This window comes from Euprymna scolopes, chromosome 45, assembly GCF_053919585.1.
Source record: "Euprymna scolopes isolate OS-2025 chromosome 45, ASM5391958v1, whole genome shotgun sequence".
NCBI lineage: Eukaryota > Metazoa > Mollusca > Cephalopoda > Sepiida > Sepiolidae > Euprymna > Euprymna scolopes.
This window is the reverse complement of record NC_136526.1, coordinates 70,979,595-71,006,286: the sequence shown is the minus strand read 5'-3', so window position 1 is coordinate 71,006,286 and position 26,692 is coordinate 70,979,595. Positions and strand designations below refer to the sequence as shown.

The 26,692-nt window shown below is 38.5% G+C and overlaps 1 protein-coding gene across 1 annotated transcript; it reads left to right on the top strand.

Moving 5' to 3' along the window:
* Positions 1-630: 630 nt before the first annotated feature.
* LOC145269889 (uncharacterized) lies at positions 631-26,692 on the top strand. Its single transcript, XM_080125640.1, has 2 exons — positions 631-699; positions 25,366-26,692. The coding sequence occupies exon 2, from the start codon at positions 25,401-25,403 to the stop codon at positions 26,541-26,543; it is 1,143 nt and encodes a 380-aa protein (XP_079981766.1). The 5' UTR covers positions 631-699; positions 25,366-25,400; the 3' UTR covers positions 26,544-26,692.

The following is a 26,692-nucleotide window of genomic DNA, read 5'->3' as shown; positions in this document are numbered from 1 at the left end:
AAAGAACTGTTTTTTTTTTTTTTTTTAGAAATTTACCTGTAAAGTCCGAAGTTTAAAACCTTTAAAAAAAAAAACGTTTTTTTTTTTTTTTTTTTTTAATGAAACCTTGGTCCTTGCTCCTTTAATTGAAAAAAAATTAGGGCTTGAATTACATTTTTCGATGAGTTATAAGCTTGGAAAGATGGGGTGGAATTATTCACTATTTACACGAAATTTCTGACACACCTACCGAATCGGTCTTCAATGACTGAATTGCTTCCAGAATTCCGGATTTCTATGCTAATGAGATAAATAAACTTGCTAACGTTTGGCAAAATCGGGTCGATTCTAATGGTTCTTATTGTGATTAATATAAAGTTTATTACAAAAGGAGTTATGATCTTTTCTTAAACGTCAAAAAACGACATTACTTTTGCAATAACAATATCAACTGGAACGGAGCAAAAGCTCACATGATTGAATATACGTGATTGCCTGAAATAAAAAATATATTATATATTTTTGTAATATCAACCAAAACGTTTGTTCTGCTTTGAAATGTTTTATTTATTTTTTTTGTCCTTTCTAGTTTTCTGCGAACCTGCTTTTCCGATCGCCATCTTGAAAAATTGACTTTCCGGTCGTCACAATCATTTTCTTTTTCTTTTTGTTGGATTTTAAAGCTGAAAAGCCATTCGAAATCAGATTTCTGCACAAAATGCAAGTATTACTTGAATTTAATTCGTTCGTGTTCTTTTTTATAACATGGGCGCGTAAGGTTTCGTTTTGGTTATCGATGTGTGAAATTAGCCAATTGGACAGTTTTGTATTTACGCTTGGCCATGTTCGATAACTCTAGAAGAATGAATAGGAACAAAACACCCTCCCCTCCTCATGTTAAGAATGGCTTCTTAAATAATAACGTTATTATTTCAGCACGGATCCCTCTCAGCATGAGTACCAAAATTTTTGATAAACAATTAAAGTGGAATGTGTAATTAAAAAAAAAAAAGAGATAGGCATTTTTATTCAGTGAGATCCCTGTGGTTGATGTTGCTCAGCGAGTTCCTTTATATCTAGTTCCATCGATGTCAATGATAGTCGAAGGTCTCCTCTTTTCACAATGTCAAGTCTATTGCGAGCTTTTGATAAGAGTTGAGAAACACGACTAAATCCAGATTCAACAAGATAAGATGTTGGAAAAGCAATAACGTAGAGCTATGCTTTATCCCAGAGCAAAGTCTTCCGTACATTGTACTTTCTATCTTTGAATTTTGCATGCATAATTTCATCACTTTGTAATTTAATGAGAGGCTCTTGCAAAGATATGTCTGTATCGGCAGCATTAACTTCGAAAGGAATTGAAACCCAAATCGGTATAACCATCATGAGTAGCTCACTAAACCGAGTTTGCATATCTGCATGCATATTTTCCATTCAGCATATATTCATATGGATTCATCTTGCAAATCGCTGCTAACAGAGGCCAAACAAGGAAACTGTTCAAATGCACGACGCCTTATATTATTCATATACAACTGTAGTTTCTTCAGAAAAGCAGCAATAACACTTTTACTAGATATCAGATCAGAATCTTTTCCTTGGAGCTGTTTATTAAGTGAATTCAGTTTTTCAAATATATCTGATAAGAAAAACGCATCACATTTATTTGCAAGCAGCTGTTCTCCAAGTTGTGTGTTAGCAAGAAAGGAAATAATAGAATCCCAAAGTGCAATGAAACACTGGACAATTCCCCTTTGATAGCCATCTCACCTCTGTATGTAACTCTTCTCCATTTTGCTTACATAATTCATAAAAAAGGCGGTCTCTGAGAGAATTTGATTTAATATGGTTAGCTACTTGTATTACGACAGTAAGGGCATCATGCAGACGTGCACTCATTTTCTTTGCAAGTAAGTGTTGACGGTGTATCATGCAGTTAATACAAAATACTTGCGGGACTCCTTTTTTTAAATGTGTAATAAAACCTTTGTATATCTGCCTGTCATCGAAGGTGCACCATCAGTAGCACAAGCGATTATATTTTTGAGTGGAATGTTGTTTTCCTGGAAATAAGTAACAACTTCTGCAAAAATCGTTTTACCTTTTGTGTCTGTCACAAGACTTCTAGCAAAAAGCATTTCCTCTTCGGGTCCTTCATCACTGTTAAATCTAACATATGCTAATAAAATGGCCCCATTATCTCTTAAATTGGATTCGTCAAGTTGAATGGCAAAATGTTACAATTGCAAATGGGCTATCAATTCTTCTTCTACAGCTGCCATTTCATCAATGCGTTGTGACACAGAAGATTTGCGTAAAGGGATGGAATTAGTAATTTCAGTGGCATTTTGTTTCATAACTGACGAAATTATAACAGACACTGCTGGTAGAATTACTGTATTGCCAACATTATGGGGTTTTCCTACCTTTGCTATTATTTTGCTAATTTTATTTGATGCCAGTAAACCATCACTCATTTTACTCACTTTGTTATTAAACACTTGAGACAGTGTTTTTTGAGCTTGAAAATCATCACAAAGTTTTTTAAAGTATTCTACTGGTTTATCTTTCTTTCCTGTGTGCTTCTTTTCTAAATGGATTTTTAGCTTAGAAGGTTTCATGCTATCATTTGAAAGTACATCCATGCATGTGAGGCACATTGGTTTTGATTCATTATGTGGTGCTGGAATAAATCCATAAGACAAATATTCAACGGAGTACTGTCGGTACTTCTTTTTACTTGGAGTAGCCATGGGATGTCTGAAAAAAAATACATATATATATATATTTATATATGCATGCATACTTACATACATGCGACTGGGGACCGCTTGTGAATTTCATACTCCCATGAAACTTCCTCCTTTGGACGAAGCTGGTTAAACCCTGACGTTATATGGACACCCTGAGAAGTCAGTTCTGATTAATGTCTGCCTGTTTAAAAATATTCAGACGAACCTGGTTATTTTTCTTGGGGTGGGGGGAGGTTCTTATGCACTTTTTAAACTGAGCTGAAATAAATAACGTTATTATTTAGAAAGCCAATCTTAACATGAGGAGGGGAGGGTATTTTGTAACTATTCTGTACTTTCACCTAACAATTTAATAAAAAGATATAAAAAAACTTGAATTTAACTTGGAAATACTATTTAAAAATATAGCGTGTTTCAAAAAGTGCATAAATATTAACCAATAATGACTTTTCCAGGAAATTCATCGTCGTGATATTGTAAACAAACATAAATGGAACTTGTCAAATGTCGGTAAATGGATTGGCATTAATTGAAATTAATGATGGTGTAAAGGGGATGCTGACCCCTTTAGAGTTATTGAACATAGTCATGCATAAGTACAAAACTGCCTCCAAAAATGTGAGTCTTAACGAAAGCCAATTATTTATTTATAAGGTTTCTATTACAATTCGCAGAAGTACACAAATGTTGTCCAAAAACAAATACATAACAAATAAATTTCCTATTTACTTGCCTCCCCACGAAGGCAGAGTTAGACACAAGGTCGATTTTTAATGTGGGGAAAATCCAGCTCCCCCCAAAATGGGCACTTTGGATAATAACAAAAAATAAAAATTATCTCAGTCTAGAAGGATTTCTCCCCCACTGAGGACAGCAAAAAATGAAGTGTAGTATCAGAACAGATACTACACTGTGATCTTGGTCTAAGACCAAAGGCAAGATAGTTATTTTTCTACCTCACTGGATAAGTTTTTTAGTGTTTTTATTTAATGTAAAATGTTTATTCGGTTCTGTAGTAGTAATTTTTCACCTCTAAAAGACAGAAGGTCTGCTGTTGGTACACAGGGACTGGGAGAGGAAAGAGTAGGTATCGTTGGTTTTATTGAGAAAAACGTGAGACTAACCATGAGAATTCCCAAGACTTCAGAGGGATAAAAGACCAAACTCAGATGGATAGGCAGCCATGCTTTTGCCCAAAACAGAAAACTGGTGATAGAAGAGGAAAGTTTTTTTGTTTTTTTTTAAATTCAATTTTCATCCCAAACAAGGCACAGTGCCACTTTGAAGTAGGGGGCTACTATCGGGAACATTAATTGCATTATGAGGGGAGATAAGTAGCAAGATGTCTGTTCACATTACACTTGAACTTCTGCATGTCAGTACAGTTGGAAAAGCAGAATCCCTGAAGGGAATTCCAAAGTCTAGCAGTTGTGGGGAAGAAACTATTGAAGTAGAAGGCTTTTTACACCTAGGGATCTCTACTGTGTAGGGGTGGGATTTAGCTGCTTCTAGGGTTTGTCAGGGGTATTTACATCAAGGGGGTACAAGTACTTGTAGTTCATCAGAGCATTCACCATTAACATACTTATAGAACAGGCAGAGGTATGCAACATTTCGTTGATAGGACAGAGGCTAAAGCTTATATTACTGTAAAGGACCTTTAAGGTTGGCGACCCTCTTTTGAACCCTGTCTGGGAGTGAGAGACTAGTAGCAGATGCACCAGCCTAAATGTGACAACAGTACTTTATAGATGGGCGAATGGTGGCCTTATAGAGGTAAAGATAATTTCAGGCATGAGTAGCTTTCCAGCATGGTAGAGAGAGTCCATCTTTGCAGCAGCCTTGGCAATGCTCTCAATGTATCTATTTCAGATTTCAGGTAATGTGTTTTTGACCATTGCTATTGGTGGGAGAGAATGTTTCTTGTAATTATTGAAGGAAACAAGCTTAGTTTTGGCAGCATTGAATGTTACTATCCATTTTTGTCCTCATTCCATTACAGGTTGGAGGTTTTCCTATAGTGTTTCTGCCATTTTCTTAGATATGTGTTCATTTGTTTTCCCCTTGTGCCTGTTATAGAGCATGGTGTCATCAGCAAATATACCCATCTCAGAGACAATTTTATCAGGGAGGTCATTTATGAATATTAGGAATAATAAAGGTCCAAGGATAGCCCTCTAAGTTACTCCCACATTTATATTATATTGTTTAGATGTATGACCGTCAAGGCATTTGTTGTGAAGTTTGGAGAAAACTGGAGCAACCTCAGCAGAACATTTTTTAATAGCACAACCGGGATAAGATAGGATTCACTTGCTTTTGAGGTGTCTAGGTTTTTTATGATACCATGCACCTGAGAAATTGTGATTTTCAGATCGTCTAGTGTGGAGTCTGTTCACAAAGAAAAGTCATGGAGGGAGTGGTTTGTTGTGTCGTATGTGGAGTTTAAGGCAAACCAACTGGCAAACATATTAGCCTTCTTGGTTGCCATGCAAACAACTTCATGATTGTTTGATACTAGGGAAATTGTTGACTGCCCATTATTTACTACACTGCTGTAGATTTTCCAAAAATCACAGGTTCCTAATTTCTGTGCTTTGATGCGTTTTCTGGTGGTTTCAGTATATTCTCTCTTAGCTGTCACTATTTCTCTCTTACAATTACTTCTAGCTTCTATAAACTTCTGTCTGTTTGAACTGGACTTATGTGAGTTAAATCTGTGGTACTCATGCTGCCTTTGAGCAATGGCAGCTGCACAAATAGAAATAAACCATTGCTGAGAGTGGGGCTTTCTATATAATTTCTGCATAGAAACGTGCTTCAATTGCAGTTTTGAACCATTCAGTGGTCTCCTTTGTGCACATTTCAACAGGAAGAGAAAAGATTTTTCCCAATGGGGCATCTCTGATGAGATGCCTGATGGCTTCCCACTCAGCCTTTTTATAATACGTTTTGAGCAGTGGCTCATCAGTTTTGGGTCAAGAATTTAGGGTGATTTCTACCATTATCACAGCGTGATCAGCATTCCCGAGTGGGCTGTGGGCATTTGTTATATAATCATCAGGAACTGTTGTCAGAAATAGATCTAGAAGTGAGGCATGTTGATCTTTCTGGTCTGGGAAAGGTATTGGAAATGAAACTGTCTGTGATAGGGAATGAGATATAGAGAAGCTATGTGTTGTGCTACCAGCTGCATCTATGTAAGTAGAGAATCCAAATCAGTTACTTTGGTGGACATTGAAGTCACCAAATACATGTACTTGTATGCTAGTATCGAGGGAGAGTAATGTATCTATGCTGCCAAAGACTGTGTATTAGGGTACAGTCCTGAGTCGATGATGAGCAGTAGAGAAAATATAAGTAGCTAATGTTATGTTGCATGTTAAGTTTAAAACACATGAAGGCCTGGTTGTCTGATTCTAGTTTTGTTTCTCTAATCAAAGGGTGTTTCGAATATAGACTCCAAGTCCGTACATATGACTGTCTGAGTCCTTATGGTAAAGTGGGAGATAACTAGGCATGTTAAAGTGGTTAGAGGGAATGTAGGAATGTAGATTACTTTCATTTAGTGTTAAGATATCCAGGGTGTTTACTAGGAGAAATGAATCAACATCATCTAAAGTTCCCTTTAAAAGAGAGTTCTGGGGTGTGAGGCTGAAAGACACAGCAGTTTTCAGGTTTGGAAAACAAGAAATATTTAGCGCTATTTCTATATAAAAACAAACTATCAATTTACACGAGAAATGTGGAGAAATGCGTGACTTACCTGGATAGACCACGTGCGGGTCGGTCACCAAAAATAAATAAAAAGAAAGAAAAGAAATGGTCAAGATTCTTATTTATAGAGTAGTGATCACGTGAGTTAGAAGAATATGCAAATAGAGGTGAACGATTTTGCGATATAAAAAGCCTGTGTTGTTAAGAGGAGGGGCAGACTGTTGGCAGAAGTCAGTGCTGTCAGACGTGCTTTAGAGTTTTGTTATTATATGCTGTGTTCGATTGTTGGGAGAGAGAAAAGAGAAGAGGAGGAACCAAGAAGACATTCTGCAGATACTTGACTTTGTGTTGGTTTTAAGCTATTTCGGCGCTTGGTGTGCGGTTACTAACAATGGACAGATTCGACATTCGCTTAATACCCGAGTTCGACGGATCTACCACTGGACCGGCTGTCGTTGAATGGATTGAAAAGGCAGAGAAAATCTGTAAACTGTGCAAAATTAAAGAACCAGCCACAGTTATCCCTTTGAGGCTAACCGGAGGGGCCTATGCAGTCTACCAACAACTCGGGGATGAACCAGACTGGGATGAAATCAAGCAGAGCCTGTATACAGCGTTTGGTACAGATCCATTTGTTGCGTGGCAACAGTTCACGAGCCGGACACTTCAACCCAAGGAAACAGTCGACGTGTACCTAGCCGACCTGCGAAAATTATCTGTACCGTTTGGTGGGGTCAACGATAAAATATTAAGCTGTGCTTTTTTGGTAGGCCTACCCGAGGAGGTCAGTAAACTGTTGCGGGCATCATCAAGAATCGATGAATTGTCAACTGATGAGTTATTGGCCCGAGCTCGAAACATCTGTAAGGAACAGGAACCAATTGCAGCAGCAGCTCGTTTTCGACATGGAGGCAATGTGGACTCTCTTCCAGATAGTAATAAGCATGCCACCCCAGTGTGCTATAAATGTGGGGAGGCCAATCATTTTGCTAAAGAGTGCCGGAGTGGTAGGAGAGGTGTATATCCACAATCAAAGAGACCAGTGCAATGTTATCGCTGCAATAAGTTTGGGCACATATCTCGCAACTGTTCGGGAAACGAAGTTGGGGGCAAGGTACTATCGCTACCCTTGCCCCCTGCCAACCAATAAACACAGGATTGCCTGTCATTAGCGTTAAACTTGATGATGTGCAGTGTTCAGCACTTATAGACACGGGGTGTTCCCGGTCTATAGTTAGTGCCCATTGCTGTCCGGTGTGGCAGAGGAACCCAGTCGGCGTTATGACCATCAATGGCTTATCACGGGTATGTTGTGGTGAAGGGACAGTCACAATCTGCACTGAGAAGGGTGACACAGCTAAAGTTGACGTTCTGGTGATGCAGGAGAAACCCCTTGGCTACGACATGTTGCTTGGAATTGATGCAATACAAGCACTAGGAGGCGTTACAATCACAGCAGCTAGAGGTATCAGGCTTGGAGAAGGGAAAGACGTCTGTGCAGCCATGTCGATTGAAGAAAAGGACTTCTGTGCTACATTTGATGACAACGAAAGGGTGTGGACTGCAAAGTGGAAATGGGCCATGGGCCAGGAACCAGATCGGCTGTGCAACACGATTCCAGAGTATGCAGTTTCTACCAAGAATAGGGCCGCATATGAAGAAGAACTTCAGATGTGGATTGACAACGGTTGGTTAATACCATACCCACAGGAACGTCTGGGACCACCCAAGGGATTAATTCCGCTCATGGCTGTTGAACAACCTACCAAAGAAAAAATTCGTCCCGTAATGGATTACCGAGAGTTGAATCGGCATGTTGATGCGTTTACCGGAAACGCAGATGTGTGCGCTGCTAAACTGAGAGAGTGGCGTCAAAAAGGGAGCAATGTAGCACTTCTGGATCTAAAGAGGGCCTACCTGCAGATACGTGTCCATGAGTCATTATGGCCGTTTCAGACAGTACTACTCAAGGGAAAACTATATTGTTTGACACGTTTGGGTTTTGGCCTAAACGTAGCACCCTTGATTATGACAACCATTATTAAAACTGTTTTGATGCAGGATGAGACCACAGCAAAAACTGCTTCAGCCTACATAGATGACATCTATGTTAATGAGGACATAATGTCTGCGGATGCAGTTCGAATAAAACTGAAAGCGTTTGGGTTAATAAGCAAAGACCCTAAGCGCCTAAAGGATGGAGTGCCCGTGCTAGGCCTCGAGGTCTGGGAGGAGGGCAATACGTTGCGATGGAAACGAGGGAGCCCACTTCCAAAGTTACCCAATGTATTAACAAGACGTACTGTGTTTTCTATCTGTGGTAAATTGGTAGGACATCTACCTGTCTGTGGATGGCTCCGATCGGCAACAGGAGTGGTGAAAAGACGAGTGACTACAGTAACAAAAGGATGGGACGATGTTGCGGATGATGATTCTCTCCAACAAATGATGGCTGAAATGTTGTCCAGAGTGCATAGGAATGACCCTGCCCGGGGTGAGTGGCAAGTGTCTGGAAACGAACTAAATGCATGGGTTGACGCAAGTTCGTTGGCTACAGGTGTCGTGTTGGAGCAACTAGGTGTTGTTGTGGAAGATGCATGCTGGCTTCGTCCGAAAAATGATGCCCAACATATAAATTTGGCAGAACTTGATGCCACGTTAAAAGGTCTTAATCTCGCATTGCAATGGCAGACTAATGTTGTGCATCTCCACACTGACTCATTGTGTGTTTACCATTGGTTAACCGACACCTTGACTGGAAAGGCTCGAGTTAAGACTAGAGCTGCAAGTGAAATGCTAGTACGAAGGAGACTAGCAATAATTAAGCGTCTAGTTGACGAATACAGCTTGCAGGTAGACATTACGTTAGTCTTGTCGATGCAGAATTTGGCTGATAGCTTGACTCGAGTACCAAAGAGGTGGATCGATGCAATGAGGCAGGGATCCGATCTTCAACAACAAACATGCGCGACTGTAACGGATCAATTAACACCTGACCAGATCCGTATGATACACCAGCAGATTGGACATCCTGGAATTCAGAGGACTGCATATTTTGTCCGAAGAGTATGCCCTGCAACTACAAAAGCATCAGTGAAAGCAGCCATACGTTCGTGTGAAGAGTGTCAGAGAATTGATCCGGCACCATCCCAATGGCAAAAAGGGAAGCTCGAGGTGGAGGGCAACTGGCAGCGAGTAGGGATGGACATAACACATTATGGGGGCAAACATTTTTTGACCATGACGGATTGTGGCCCGACGCGTTTCACAATATGGCGCCTGTTGACACGACAGGATGCAGCCAGCATTATACAACAGTTGAGAGCCGTCTTTTTTGAACGTGGTGCCCCGATTGAAATTCTGACTGATAATGCCGCCACATTTCGATGTCAAGAATTTCAGAAATTCGTGCACGAATGGGGGATTAAAATGCATTATCGGTGTGCATATTATCCCGAGGGTAATGGTATAGCAGAACGGTGTCACCGCACCATCAAAAGAATTGCAGCCAGGACGCAGTGCTCTATTCCAGAAGCTGTGTACTGGTATAATATAACACCCAAGGACAATGCAACACCAGCAACTGCACCAGCCAATGGGATTTACCAATATGAACAGCGTGTGAAAGGAGTTGATGCCATACCATCAGTGGTGAGTGTTGTCAATACACCATATCAGGTGGGAGACCTTGTTTGGATAAAACCCCCAAATGCTGGGTGCACTACGAAATTTTTCCGGGGAAAAATAGACGAAATCATAAGTCCTCAGACCATGTTGATTGGTGGCATACCACGTCACGTAAAAGATATCCGCCCTTGTTATACCTATTCTGATTCTGAGGACGATGAGGAGGATCACACACCGTTCAGAGATGATCCTGATCACTTACTGCCCCTTCAGGTGAGCATAGAAACACCACCAACAGAACCAGATGAGGGAATGATGGGACATACTGATGACAATAGTGAGGAGAGCGATGGACACAAGGAAGTAATGCCTCATCGAAATACTCGACAGAGACGAATACTGCCCACCCCCCGTGATTGCGAAACCCCGCGAGAAGGGATGATGGAGCATACCGAGGAGATGACGCCTCCAAATCTTCGGAGAAGTACCCGACAAAGACGGATACTGCCCCCATACCCTGATTGTGAGACACCGCCTATGGAACCACGAGACGGGATAATGGAACAGACTGGTAGTAATGATGGTGGTAATGAAGAAAACAGCAATGAGGAAGTGCTTCTTCGAAGGAGTACCCGCCAACGACGATTGCCCGCATGTCCTGTTTGTGATCATGAGATCAGGGGGGAGTGTGGAGAAATGCGTGACTTACCTGGATAGACCACGTGCGGGTCGGTCACCAAAAATAAATAAAAAGAAAGAAAAGAAATGGTCAAGACTCTTATTTATAGAGTAGTGATCACGTGAGTTAGAAGAATATGCAAATAGAGGTGAACGATTTTGCGATATAAAAAGCCTGTGTTGTTAAGAGGAGGGGCAGACTGTTGGCAGAAGTCAGTGCTGTCAGACGTGCTTTAGAGTTTTGTTATTATATGCTGTGTTCGATTGTTGGGAGAGAGAAAAGAGAAGAGGAGGAACCAAGAAGACATTCTGCAGATACTTGACTTTGTGTTGGTTTTAAATTTACACGAGTTTTGGAATATTACATTTTCATTCCATAACAAGTTTGTACATCATCAAGATTTTTCTGTATTTTTAAAAATCAAGTCGAATTCTGACTACGAATCAACAAAAGAGTAAATAAAAAGAATTAATAACAAAATTCTTTATATATCAATCACAATGCATAGGTGCTTACATAGTTCGAGATGATTATGTAAAATCTGAAAATTAGAAGAGAAGTTGAAATTATCTTTTATTTTATCTTTTACTCACAGGACCCGTTAACTAGCATTGCCTGGTGCTAGCATGCATCCCCTGCGTGAAATTTAAAGTATGGCTGTTGTTGTTTTTGTTGTTAGCCAACCCCCAATCTCCTCATGTTAAAAATGGCTTTTGGAATAGACACCCCCAAGAATGGCTTTCGGAATTGACACTCAATTTTGTGAGTGAGGGTGAGGTTGTCACAAAATTTGCCATAAATGTGAGTTTGCTAATTGCTATCAGGAATCCTAAGCCAAATTCTATGAACGAACAACAAAAATTGGTGGTTGTAGTGTTGTTTGGCTCGTGCAGACTAAGCTGGTGGGCAGGATATGATTCAGCGTATTGTTTAGTGCATGGTGTTTTTGTTGGCAAGACTGGAGTTAAGGTGGCAAAATCTTTCAAACCCTCTATCACTTAAAGTGAACTAAATTCCTGTAGTCACATGTACGTTACCATGTAAAGATGTACACAGTTTTTCAGAAATTGACAGTTTTAAGTAAGCAGAAAAAAGGAACAGTATAAACTGAATGGTTTTTCTAAATGATAAAAAATTCTTTTTTATTTTGATTAATATATACAGGATTTTTTTCTATTATAAACTATATAAATAGAACAATTTAGAGATTGAAACAATGTAAACCTTTTTAAATGTTAAATGTTAGACTAAAGAAACAAAATTATTGTATAATTTTGAAATATTGATTATATACTTGAAAGGAAATGAAAATGGGGGAAATTAGGCTCAAACAATTTAATATGTTTAGTGAGCTACTTTCGTGTAAATAAAATTATGGTGAATTAGGGAAAAACAATTTATTTTGTTTTTTTGACCTATTTGTATATCTCAAAAATATAAAAAAAAAATTAATCCACACTCTAAAAACAATGTAAATAGCAGCGATAACCTGTTATAGAGGGGGAGGAAATTAGCTGCAGAGTTCAGGATCAAAGTTCAACGCTAGTTGTAAAAGGTGGTGCAAAGAACGGAAATGCTTTAACCGACTGCTCTATGATGAACATTTGACATTATGACCCTAAAACATAACTGCTTTAAGCAAACTGGAATCATGGAATCATTGAAAGGGACTCATTTGCTGGAATCATGTAACGTAAACAAAAGTATATCTATTGTAAAAGTGAAGCAACAGTTTATTTTTGTTGGTCAATATTCATGAAATTTAATTATAAAATGAAACACATATAATCATTGTGAAACGTCATTCTGTAATATTAGTTTTCGAGAACAATATCTACATTAAAAGTAAAGCAACAATTTATTTTTAATAATTAATATGTTTAATTTTCAATCATCAAATAAAGCACAGTTTAAAGCCTCCAAAAGCACACAAAATTTGTGACTTGACTGTAGTAATGTAGTTTGGTATTTAGCATATAAGAAAAGAATTTTAGTCAGTTGTCTTAAGAAAGAAGAAAAAACGTTTTAGACAGTTTAAAGGCTTTCAAATAACACAGATGCTGGGTCTGTACTGCAATAAATGTATAATCAATTGTTTTTACTTTTCTATTTAGTGTATAAGTGAAGAACCTTAGTCAGTGGTAGTAAGGAAAAAGAAAGTAAGCGTTATAGACAGTTTAAAGGCTTCCAAGTCACACTGAAGCCTGATCTGTACTGCAACAATGGTGTAATCAGTTTGTATTTTTTTATTTAGCCTGTAAGGAAAGAATTTTAGTCACTCATACTCCCAGACCAGCAAGAACAACACGCTTCACTTCTAGATCTGTTTCTGACCACAATTCCCAATGATTGTGTAACGAATGCCCACAGCCCACTTGGGAACGGCGATCATGCAGTGACAATGGTTGAAATCGGCCTAAACTCAAGAGCCAAAACCGAAGCGCAATTGGTCAAAACAACAAGATATTATAAAAAGGCTGACTGGGAAGCCATCAGAGATCTCCTCAGAGACACCCCATGGCAAAATATCTTTTCACTTCCTGCTGAACAGTGCACCAAGGAGACCACTGAATGATTCAAAATGGCAATTGAAGCACATGTTCCCACGCGGAAATTTTATAGCAAGCCCCACTCTCTACCATGGTTTACTTTTACTTGTGCAGCTGCCATAGCGCAAAGGCAGCATGCATACCACAGATTTAACTGACATGAGTCCAGTTCAAACAGACAGAAGTATATAGAAGCCAGAAGTAACTGTAAGAAAGAAATAGCAACAGGTAAAAGAGAATTTACTGAAACCACCAAAAAAGCATCGAAGCACAGAAATTAGGAACCTGTGACTTCTGGAAAATCTACAACAGTGTAGTAAATAATGGGCAATCAACTATTCCCCCACTATCCAACAATCATGAGCTTGTTTGCTCAGCAATCAGGAAGGCTAACATGCTTGCCAGTCGGTTTGCCTCCAACTCCACACTAGACCCTGCTAATCACCTCCTTCCTGACTTTCCTTTGCGAACAGACGCCACACTAGGCGATCTGAAAATCATCTCTTCTCAGGTGCATGCTATCATAAAAATTTTGACACTTCAAAAGCATGTGAACCTGATCTCATCCCGGCTGTGCTATTAAAAAAATGCTCCGCCGAAGTAGCTCCAGTCCTCTCCAAACTTTACAACAAATGCCTTAATGAATCTTGCTTTCCTGCCTGCTGGAAAACTGCTTCTGTGGTACCAGTTTTCAAGAATTCTGGCGAAAGAACTGACTCAGTAAATTACCACCCCATTAGCCTCCTCCCACTTTTTGCCAAAATATTTTGAGTCCATAATTTACCAGGCTCTGGTCTATCACCTTACAGATATGGAACTTCTGACTGATCAACAATATGGATTTAGGAAGGCTCGTTCCACAGCAAACATCCTAACTGTAATATCTGGACGTATATACCATTCACTGGACAAAGCAGGGGAGGGTAGAGCGGTAGCTCTAGATATCAGGGTTGTGGAGTCAGATGATGAAAGTCCGATTCTGACTCCAACTCCTTGAATTCCTACAATGCAGACTCAGACTCCTTTGATATCTTAGACTCTGACTCCGACTCCCGACTCCTTGACCCCTATGTGGAAATCTATTCTGTATATCCATATACCAGCCTCCCACACCTATTCAGCATGCATTTTATAATTACTTTTCATATACATCATTTTTCATGTTTAATATTCACTTGCATGATAAATATACTCACATATACACTCAACCAGCTTTATTTATTTATTTATTTTACTCATGTTAACTCCTAACAAGGCATATCACCACTTGGACGAAAAAGGCCACTTTTTGGGACCATGTCTAGGAATGATTAGCAAGATGTCGGGCTATGTTACATTTAAACTTCTGCATATCAGTATGACCAGGAAAGCCAGTAGCAGGAAGGGAATTACAAAGTCTAGCTTCTCAAGGGAAGAGATTATTAAAATAGAAAGCGTTTTGGCATCTAGGGACCTCAACAGTGAAGGCGTGAGATCTTATTGCTAAACGGGTTTGTTGGGGATATGTACGGGGTACAAGTGCAACGAGTTCATCAGAACACATTCCATTAAAACATGCACAGAGATGCAACATTGTGACGATTGGACAAGAGCTGGAGTTTATTTGATAAAGTAGGAACGATTAGATTGACAACTCTTTTTTGGAACCTTTCCAAGATGGAGAGGTTAGTGGTAGATGCACCATCCCAGATGTAAAAACAATACTCCATGCATGAATGAATTGTGGCCTTGTGGAGGTACGAGATACTCTCAGGTGTGAGTAGTCTTCTAGCTCGATAGAGGGAACCCACCATCTTTGCAGCAATTTTGGCAATGTTCTCTATGTATTTGTTCCAGGGCATATTGCTCACAAAGTAAAATATGGTAAAACATTCCCAAAAAAGGAGTTTGAAGATAGAATTCTCATGTAGGGTGTTATTTTTCATCAATATAGGTGGTTCGAGAGGCGTCTTGTAATTGTTAAAGGAGAGCAGCTTAGTTTTACTAGCATTAAATGTTACCATCCATTTGCGTCCCCATTCAACTATGGTCTGGAGGTCATTTTCTAATGATTCTGCTATTACTTAGATTTATGTACATCTGTTCTTCCCTGATATATGTTATACAGCATTGTATCATCAGCAAATATACCCATCTCAGACACAATATTATCAGGGAGGTCGTTTTTGAATATCAGGAATAATAATGGTACAAGGATCGACCCCTGAGACTCCCGCATTAATGTTATGCTGTTTGGATGTATGTACATCCATGATAACCTATATGCTTCTATTGTCTAAGATGGATCTAATTATATTTAGTATACATCCAGTTATAACGTACAATTTAATTTTCATTAGCAGCCCTTTGTGCCAGACTTTGTCAAAGGCGTTGGATGTATCAAGGGCTATAGCTGTGGCCCCACCCGCTTTATCCAGTACATGGTAAATACATGCACAGATAAATGTTAAAGTATATCCAGTAGAACGACATTGCCTGAATTCATACTGTTTGTCAGAGAGAAGATTTGCAAGGTGGTGAACTAGTGTTTGCTTAATTAAGGATTTTAGTGAAGAGGAGGAAGAGATTAATTGGGAGATAATTGAGAGGGTCTGTTCTTTCATCAGAATTCCTGTATATTGGTACCATAGAGGCTATCTTCCAGCTATTAGGGAAGCAAGATTCAGCAAGGCATTTATTGTAGAGCTTGGAAAGTATGGGGGCTAGTTCAGTTAAACATTTCTTAATTAGTATAGCAGAGATGAGATCAGGCCCACATGCTTTTGAGGTGTCCAAGTTTTTTATGATATCACGGACATGAGAAGGGGTGTTTTTACATCATCTAATGTGGCTTCAGTTCACATAAGGAAATTTCAGAGGGAGTTGTCTGTTGGCTCTAGGGTGGAGTTAGAGGCAATCGCCAGGACAGCATTTCCGCCTTCTCTGTTACTGTGCATGCAACCTTCAGGTTGTTGCTCAGTGGAGGAATTACTGATTGTCTTTTATTCACTACACTAGTATAGATTTTTTAGAAATCACAAATTCCTATCTTTGGCGATTCTATGCATCCTTGATTATTTCAGCATGCTTTCTTTTGGCTGTCACTATTTCTCTCTTACAATGAATTCTTGCATCTATGAATTTTGCCTATTTGTATTTGACTTATGATGTACAAACTAGCAGAATGCATGCTGTCTTTGTGCCATAGCAGCTGCACAATCTGTAGTAAACCACGGGGGGGGGGTGAGTGGGGCTTGCTATAATACTTCTGTGTGGGAACATGTGCTTCAATTCCCGCTTTGCACCATTCAGTTGGCACACTGTTCAGCAGGAAGAGAGAAGATATCGGTCCATGGGGCATCTCGGATGTGTTCTCTAATGGTTTCCCAGTCAGCCCTGTTGTAGTATCTTATGGTTTTGAGCAATGATTCCTCATCTTGAGGTTGGGATTTAAATGAGATGTAAACTGATACCACTAGGTGGTCTGCATTTCCAAGTTGACTGTGGGCATTAGTCACACAATCCTTAGGTACTGTGGTGAGGGATAGGTCTAGAAGTGAAGTCTGAGGAGGTACACGATCTGGTAGGCCAGTTGGAAACATTACTGTCTATGGGAAATGGGTTATAGAGAAGCTATAAGTGGAGCATCCAGCTGCATCTGTGTAACCTGAGAAACCAAGCCAATTTTTATGGTGGACATTAAAGTTACCAAACGCATGTATTCGGACATTACTATTCAAGGAGAGTGCTGCATCTATACTATCAGAGACATGATTGATTATGGTACAATCCTGACTTGAGGAAAAACGGCAGAGAAAATATAAGTAACTAATGCAGTGATGAAATGTTAGTCGAAAGCACATAAAAGCCTGGTCATTTGATTCAAGATTTCTCTTTCTAGTTTAAGGGAGGGTGCTACGAATATAAACTCTAAGCGCATGCATACATCTATCCGAGTCCTTACGGCAAAGAGGGAGGTATCCTGTCATGTTAAAGTAGTTGGAGTGTAAGTTTGTTTCACTCAATGCTAAGATATCCGGGGAGTCTACATCATCTAGATTACCCCTAAGTCCACGGATATGAAAGTGAGCCTCAAAGACAGAGGCAAATTAGTTTTGTTTGGGTGGTTGTCTGGGTTTATCGTGATATTTGTTTGGGTTGTCATTTAATTATGTTTTTATTTAATCTTAGGTATGGGGAAGAGTGTTGAGCAAAGTGTGCCTGTTTTGACGCCAAGTATACACACAGTGGTCCATTAGCCGAGTCCAGTCTAGAATGTGTGATCTCATGAAAGCCAACCAGATATAGCAGCAGGATCCCTTTCCATGTGCGACATGGCACTACAACTATCCTGATATTATATATCTGATGATAGAGCAGCCAGTCTAAGTGTTACCAAAGAGTTAGGGCTCCTAGTCAGTCGCAAACAGCAGCAAGACAAGCTGTCAATCAGTTACCCTCAACCTCTCAGACAAGACCAGCCCAAACAAGTCTAGTGAGCACAAGTGGCATGCAAGCAAATTTTCTCAGTTTCTGAGAGAAAGAGAAATTTAAAATAGGGAATAGGGGAACAGAGTTCAATGTCCTAGTTAGGAAATAAGGCCAAGCACAGTGTGACTCTGGTGAGTCCCTGGTATTGTACCTCTGCCCTGGCTAATAGGCAAAGAAGACATGTGAAAGCTGGCGATAGGAAGAGCCTATCTAGTCCTTAAGCAAGTTACGTTTGCAAGCTGGGAATTTGAGTCACAAGCTCCACAAAGGTTGTCAATCATGACTGAGGAGGCCTCCCTCTCTCAATTTTGTAATCAGAGTTTTCTTTTTCTTAGATGGATGATCTGACAAGATCTATGGGTCCATCACACCAAGAGGGTTAACCATGCACCTGGTTTCTACACCAGGTATTTCTGCACCCCCACATGGATGAAGATATTGAGTATGAACTAGTACAAATGTTATTTTTAAATGTCTGCTTTAAAGGGATAATGCTTTGCCTCCAAGACGCCTTCCTGTCTGTTATGCATGATAAACATTAAAAATCCTTATACTCTTAAATCCTCCCCAAATCCATGTATATCTATATTGCATAGTAATGCTGTATTCTTGTAAGTTATATCGTCTCTTCTATTTCAACTGTACAAAGACATAACAATTGCTCTTCTCCCAAAGCTGATAAAAATACTTTGCACATACCTTGGGAGGAGGGTTTAACTTCCAGTCCTAAACTTTAGTGGGCTGACCTTTTCAAAATCGATAAATACTAAACATCTATAGATTTCTATTGCTAAGGGATGCATTAGCTTAACCTATAGAATATCTATAAAATAGATAACTAATAGCCACATTTTGTGCCCAGATTATAAGGGATCTATATTAACTAGCAACTATATCTTTCTTTCATTAGATGGGATAAAGTACTGGTGATTATCTTTACTTGAAAACTAACACCTAAAGTACATTTCGAAATGTACTTTAACCTTTATAATATAATTTTCCAATTAGTCACTAATCCACAAACCATATTTGATCTTTTCTTAACCCTAGTAGATATTCACCTTTAATCTACACCCCATACTCATACATACCTCCTTTAAAAAGGTAACGAATCATAATCCTATTCTGAGGAGTGTAACTTCAAAGCAGATACTAATTCTTTGATACTAACTATCATTCCTAACTATCCATGCAGGAGCATAGAAATACCTAGCTTTGAAATCAGGTGCAGAGAAAACCCTCTCAGTGCTAATGAACCAGTAGATCTGGTTAGGTCATCCATCTAGGATAAGGAAAACTCCAATTTGTAAACCTGTGCTACTGACCTCATATGTCTTGGCACCAAATAGGGGAAGAAGGCCTCCTCATTCCTGGACAACAACCTCCCTAGAGCTGGTGACTTGATCAAATCACCGGTTTGCAAACCTAAACTGCTTAAGGAGTAGATAGACTCTGCATATCTATACTACATACTCCTTCTTTGCCTATTAGCTAGGAACAGAGGTGCGGCCACAATGACTCATTAGAGACGCCCAGTGCTTAGCCTTGTTTCCTGACTAGGGCAATGAATGCCGTCCCCGACATTTGTCTTATACCTGGGCATTTTGGAAGTGCTTATTTACCATATATGCTAATATGATTGGACTGGGCTACTCCTGTTGGACAGGTTTGACGGTACCAGTTTGATGGTTGCTGGTTGCTGTTTCCAACTGACAGTACAGGAGCCGTAACTCTTTGATAGCACTTAGAAAACGTACTAAAATAAGGCTGACTGGGATGCCATTAGAGATCACATCAGAGACGCCCCATGGTGAAATATCTTTTCTCTACTCGCAGAATAGTGCGCAAATAAAACTACTGAATGGTTCAAAGCAGCAATTGAAGCATATGTTCCTACATGGAAGTTCTATAGCAAACCACACTCTCCTCAATGGTTTACTTCTAATTGCGCAGCTGCCACTGCTCAGAGGTAACATGTATAGCATAGATTTATCCAGCATAAGTCCTGTACAGACAAAGTATATAGAACTAGAAGTAATTGTAAGAAAGAAGTAGCAACAGTTAAGAGTGAATATACTGAAACCACCAGGAAACGCATTGAAGCGCAGAAATTAGGAACTCATCATTTCTGGAAAATCTACAATAGTGTAGTAAATAATGGGCAATCAATAATTCCCTCACTATCCAAAAATCATGAAGTTGTTTGCACAACAGCTGAGAAAGCTAACATGTTTGTTCGTTATCTTCCTTCAAACTCTACCTTGGACCCGGCAAACCATTCCTTCCCTGATTTTCTTCTGTGAACAGAAACTACACTAGATGATCTGAAAATCACCCCTTCTTGAGTACACGATATCATAAAAAACACAGACACCTCAAAAGCATGTGGACCTGATCTCATCCTGGCTGTGCTATTAAAAAGATGCTCTGCTGAGGTTGCTCCAGTCCTCTATAAACTCTTTAAGAAATGTCTTAACGAATCTTGCTTTCCTGACAGCTGGAGTATTGCTTCTATGGTACCAGTTTACAAAATCTCTCACGAACGAACTGACCCATTAAATTATTGCCCAGTTAACCTCCTCCTGCTTTTCACCAAAATATTTGAGTCTTTAATTAATCAAGCTCTAGTCCACCACCTTACAGCTGCTAAACTTCTGTTTGACAATCAATATGGATTTAGGCAAGCCCGTTCTACTGCATATATACTAACTGTAATCTCTGAACGTATATACCAAGCACTGAATAAGAAGTGGAGGGCAGGGAAGTAGCCCTATATATATCTAAGGCTTTTGACAGTGTATGGCACGATGGTCTTCTCATGAAAATAAAATCTATGGTATTACTGGACGAATGCTTAACATAATTAAATCCTTAAATGAGAGAAGAATCCAGGTTGTCGTCGATGGGCGTATGTACAAACAATATGATAAATGCAGGTGTACCTCAGGGATCGATCCTTACCTGATAAAATTGTCTCTGAGATGTATATATTAACTGATGACAGCACGCTCTATAGCAGGCACTTGGGGAAAACTAATTAGCACATATCTAAGGCAATGGTAGAAACCCTAGAGGAAGACTTTTAGTCTGTAGTGGAATGGGGTCAGAAATGGACGGTAACGTTCAAAGCTGCATAGACAAAGCTTGTTTCCTTTAAAAACTACATGAAACCTTACCAAACACCATTAGCTATGGCTAAAGATACATTACCTGAAAGTATATCATTCAGACTCCTCGACTTAACGTTCACAGGGAATATGAGTTGGAATAAATACATTGATATCATTGCCAAGGCTGCTGCTAGAAAGTTACTTACTCCTGAAAGTATCCTGTATCTCTATAAGGCCACCATTCGCCCATGTATCCAGTACTGCTGTCACATTTGGGCTGATGTATTTGCTACTAGTCTTTCACTTCTGGACAGTGTTCAAAAGAGAGTCGCCAACCTGAGAGATCCTGAACTGTTATCTAAGCTTCAGCCCCTGCCCCATCGACGAAATGTTGCATCCCTCTGCTTGTTTTACAAGTATTTTAATGGTGGATGCTCTGATGAACTACAAACTCTTGTATTCGCTTGATGAAAATGCCCTGTACTGACATGCAGAAGTTCAAGTGTAACGTGAACCGACATTTTGCTGCTAAACTTCCTACATAGTACTCCTGAAACTTAGGTCCCTGATAGTAGCCCCCTACATCAAAGTGGCAATGTGCCTTGTTTGGTTAGAAAATGTAATAAAAAAAACTGGTAAAACCAAACAGAAAAACATGTAAAAAATAAATTCATTGGACTTAAGGAGTAGGAGTTGGATAAAAAAATTCCGACTCCGACTCAAGATAATTAAATCCTTCTTAGATAATAGAAAAATCCAGGTTGTCCTCAACAGTCATACATCTAAACAATATGATATAAATGCGGGAGTACCTCAGGGGTCTATCTTTGGACCTCTACTATTCCTACTATTCATAAATGACCTCGCTGACATATATGCTGATGACACCACGCTCTATAACACACGGCAGGAAAACAAATGAACACATATCTAAAGAAATGGCAGAAACACTAGAGGATGATCTCCGGTCTATAGTGGAATGGGGACAAAATTGGATGGTCACATTCAATGCTGCCAAGACTAAAATTGTTTCCTTCAATAATTACAAGAAACCTTCTCTACCACCAATAGCAATGGCCAAAGACTCTTTATTTGAAAGTACATCTTTTAAACTCCTCGGCCTAACGTTCACAGGAAACATGAGTTGGAACAATTACATTGAGAGTATTGCCAGGATCGCTGTGAAGAAGGTAGGTTCTCTCTACCAAGCTAGAAAGCTACTAATGCCCGAAAGTATCCTTTTTTTTACATGGGTATCACCACTTATAAAGGCCTTGAGGCCACTCGAGGATAAGGGTTAAAGAGTGTACAGTAGAAATTGGACAATATAGTAATCGTTAGTAATAGAAATTTGGTGAATTTGTTAACTTATATCAAACGGCTGATCAAAAACTTGTTTACATTAGACTTGAAGACAACCATATTGTAATCAGCTGGAAAGCAGGAAAATGGAAGACAATTCCATAGGCGTGTAATTCTAATAAAGAAGCTTTGCTCATGGAATCTACGTTTAGGTGTAGGTGCAGATAAAGAGTGGAGTAAATTATTGATAGTGATTTCTGGTAGACGGGTGTTTCTTGTGAAAGTTTGGGGGGGGGGACCATAGATTGGAGCTCAGCCGAGCACTTGCCATGAAAATAACGATAAAGCAGAGACAAACTTGCAACATTTCTTCTGTGAGAAAGAGGTTGCAGGGAAGAGAAAAGGACATCCCTACGTGGCAACAAATCTATCCTGTACTTCTATAAGGCCACCATTCGTCCATGTATGGAGTATTGTTGTCATATTTGGGCTGGTGAATCTTCTACTAGTCTTTCGGTTCTGGACAAGCTCCAAAAGAGAGTCGCCAACCTAATAGGTCCTGAACTGTCATCTAAACTTCAACCTCTGTCCCATCGACGAAATGTTGCATCCCTCTGCCTGTTCTACAAGTAATTTAACCGTGAATGCTCTGACGAACTGCAAGCACTTATGCCTCCTTGACGTAAATACTCCTGACAAACCCGACAAGCAGTTAAATCCCACCCCTTCACAATAGAGATCCCTAGATGTAAGAGAGCCTTCTACTCCAGTAGTTTCTTCCCCAGAACAGCTAGCCTTTGGAATTCCCTGCCGACTCCCTGCTTCCCCAACTGTACTGACATGCAGAAGTTCAAGTGTAACGTAACCAACATCTTGCTGCCCAACTCCCTACATACTACCCCTGTAGCTTATGGCCCTGATTGTAGCCCACTACATCAAAGTGGCGATTTACCTTGTTTGGGGTGAAAATGTTATAAAAAAAAATTAAACGTTTTAAAAAGGTTTAAAGGTTTCCAAATCACACAAATGCCTGGTGTGTACTGCAATAATCGCCTAATGAATTATTTTTATTTCTTAATAAGTGTATAATAAGGTTTAATATAGCTTTTAGAAAAGGAAGAAATTATGCCTATCAATGTGTGTCGGAAAACATGTATGCTGTAGTTAAATGCAATATATGTATCATGCTATAATGCTGTGTACAAACAGCTAGCATACAGTACATTTTATGTATAAATGAAAACAGTTGTGGCTTATGAACATGTTTTGATGTCTTAATATGTTTGTAATCAGGGTATTTTATTTTAAATGGTTGCTTAATCTAATCAGGAAGTCATATTTGTGTTTATCTCTGGAGCGTTCTGTTTTGAATGAAAATTCATTAATTCTAGAATAAACGAATAGTTGTCAGCCAATGAGATTTTGTGAAATGTGAGGAAGGAGACATCATTTGGGGGGGGGTCAGGAAAGGGAAAGATTATGGTATGTGCATAAATATATGAGCCAGAAAATTAGGGTGAAACCTCATATATGACCATGATGCAGAATATCTCCTGGTGTTGACTAGAAGTGGGAGTGGTACTTTTAATTTAAAGCAAAAAATAACAGCTACTTTGTGATCATGATGAGGTTTCTCCTAGGATAGAATTTTAAGATTTTAATATCGCGGATAAATGTGTGTAAGATGGTGTCCGAAAGTTACATAATATACTGGCTATTAGTCTGGTCATAATAAATTTGTATGTGGCCTCTGTTGGAGCAAACCTAGTGTACTATGGTCCAGAGGGGAATTTATGCAATCAAATTATTATATATAGGATTATGCCATTTTTCTCTTCCAAATTTTGGATTTTGTAATCGTGTCCAAATACATTTTATTCTTTTTTGGTGGATTAATAGTTGCTATTTCTTCTGGTGAGTTAAGGGCAGAATAGATTCATTAATTGATGTTATAATTAAATGAATGATTTTGCATTTTAAAACAGTTGCTGTTAAGAATTGTGAATGTTAACATTATTAGTGGAATAAATTATAAGATGGTCAACATCAGGAACTTCAGAATATAGACTTCATTTGTTTATATATATATATATATATATATATATATATATATATATTCCTTGATTAAACCATTGTTATATATATAGTCTAAAGAAGCTTTGAGTAAAAAATGTAAAAATATAAATAAAGAGTGCAGTTTAATTTCCAGGAAAAAACCCCTAAATAATCCGACTTCTAAAAAGTTTACATTACAAAAGAGAATTGACCTATATAAGGATGAAAAAAAGGAAACCTTAACTAAAATTGTTAAATAGATAACAGGGATCCTCAGCTGCCTACCATGTAGCTGTTCAGAGATTTAAAAACAGAAATAAAATACCTGACTCTCCGCTGGAAAATATCACTTCCTCAATAACAAAATTGTAGAACAATACAGTTACTATTTATACTAATATATAAAATAAGAAAAAGAAAATATAAACAAATGAAATATTAAAAATATACATGAGTAAATTTAATAATAAAATTATAAGATCTATTCTGTTACATGGTAACCAGCATATAAATGCTATGAGAATAAAAATGCATAAAAGCTTAAGTACCTATGGTACCAGACAGGTTTATATATAAAAATTATTATAGTGACATATATATATATATATATATATATATATATATATATATATATATATATAGCTATTAAGATAAAATTGAATTATTTCACACAATAGCATCTATTCCAAATTTGTAACCATAAGCCAGCACTTGCAGAGTGTGCTAAAATGTCTGATGTTTCTACATTATAAGAGAATTTGCAATTTGATGGCAGAGATGAACCCCATGCTCATACCGCTAATGGACTATAGTAAAATATAATGAAACATATCAGCAAATTTAAGCAATAATGAGCCTGGATAGTATCAGATTGATAACTATTTAGGAATGCATAGGGTAGAGGAACAGCATGGAAAACATATTAATTGATATTTATATTATAGACTAGCAGGAATAGCTGGCATTGCTTGGGGGTCATATAAACTTAAATAGAAGTGAAATTATGTGTGATATCTTTGTATTAAAATTTCTATCTCCCCTTCTCTCTCCTGTCTTCTCTTTATGTTTCTCCTATTTATATAAGAAATTTAAAAAAAATTAATATTCTTATATATTTTCAGATTTTCCAGCAAGAAGAGATTCTTTATTGCATTTTATGACTTTAAATATGGAAATGTCTTCAGCCAAATATACCAAAACAAACTGGGCTAAAATGTCTCGTGTTTCAATATTGAAAGAGAACTTGCAATTTGATGGTGGAGATGAAGAAAAAACAAAACATTATAAAGAAGAACCCTATTCCGATGCCGCTTTATCAAAAGACAAAACAAAACAATATAAAGATGAACCCTATTCTGAGGCCGTTTTATTAAAAGAAAAAACAAAGCAATATAAAGAAGAACCCTATTCTGATTCCGTTTTATCAAACAACAAAACAAAACAATATAAAGATGAACCTTATTCTGATTCCGTTTTATCAAAAGACAAAACAAAACAATGTAAAGATGAACCCTATTCTGATTCCGTTTTATCAAAAGACAAAACAAAACAATGTAAAGATGAACCCTATTCTGATTCCGTTTTATCAAAAGACAAAACAAAAAAATATAAACAACCGATGCAAAGAAAGAAACCATACACTTGTGGTGTTTGTTGCTATTCAGTTAAAAGCAAATACAATTTGTTAGACCATATGAGGTCACATTCAGGAGAGACTCCATTTTCTTGTGAAGTGTGTGGGCTCTGTTTTGCTCGTAAATCGAGTAAACTATCACACATGGAAATACATTCTGGCCAGAAGACACATACTTGTGAAGTTTGTGGCTTTTCTTTTGCAAAAAAATCATATTTGCAGAAACACGTGCGAGGTCATACTGGTGAAAAGCCATACTCCTGTGATGTGTGTAGTGCTTGCTTTTCAGAGAAACAATATTTGCAGAAGCACATTCGAACGCACACAGGAGTAAAACCATATTCATGTGGTGAATGTGGTTCTTCATTTTCACAAAACTCAAGTCTGCGGAAGCATGCATTGATACACACTGGATTGAAACCCTATTCGTGTGAGATATGTGGTTCATTGTTTCGACAGCGATCAACTATGGCGAGGCATATGAACACACACACTGGGGAGAAACCATTTACTTGTAAAGAGTGTGACTCGACTTTTGCCCTGAAAACAAGTCTGTTGAGTCATATGCGCACACACACTGGGGAGAAACCATTCTCTTGTGAAGTATGTGGCTCTTCTTTTGCATGGAGAACAACGCTGATGTCACACATGCGATTACAACATTGAAAACAAACATTTTCTTGTGAAGTATGTGGCTCTTTTGCATGGCAAACAATCCTAATGTCACATCCGTGATTAAAGTATTGAAAGAGACAATATTTTTTGTGACGTCTGTGACTCTTTTACATGCAAATAAAACATTAAATGAAACAACA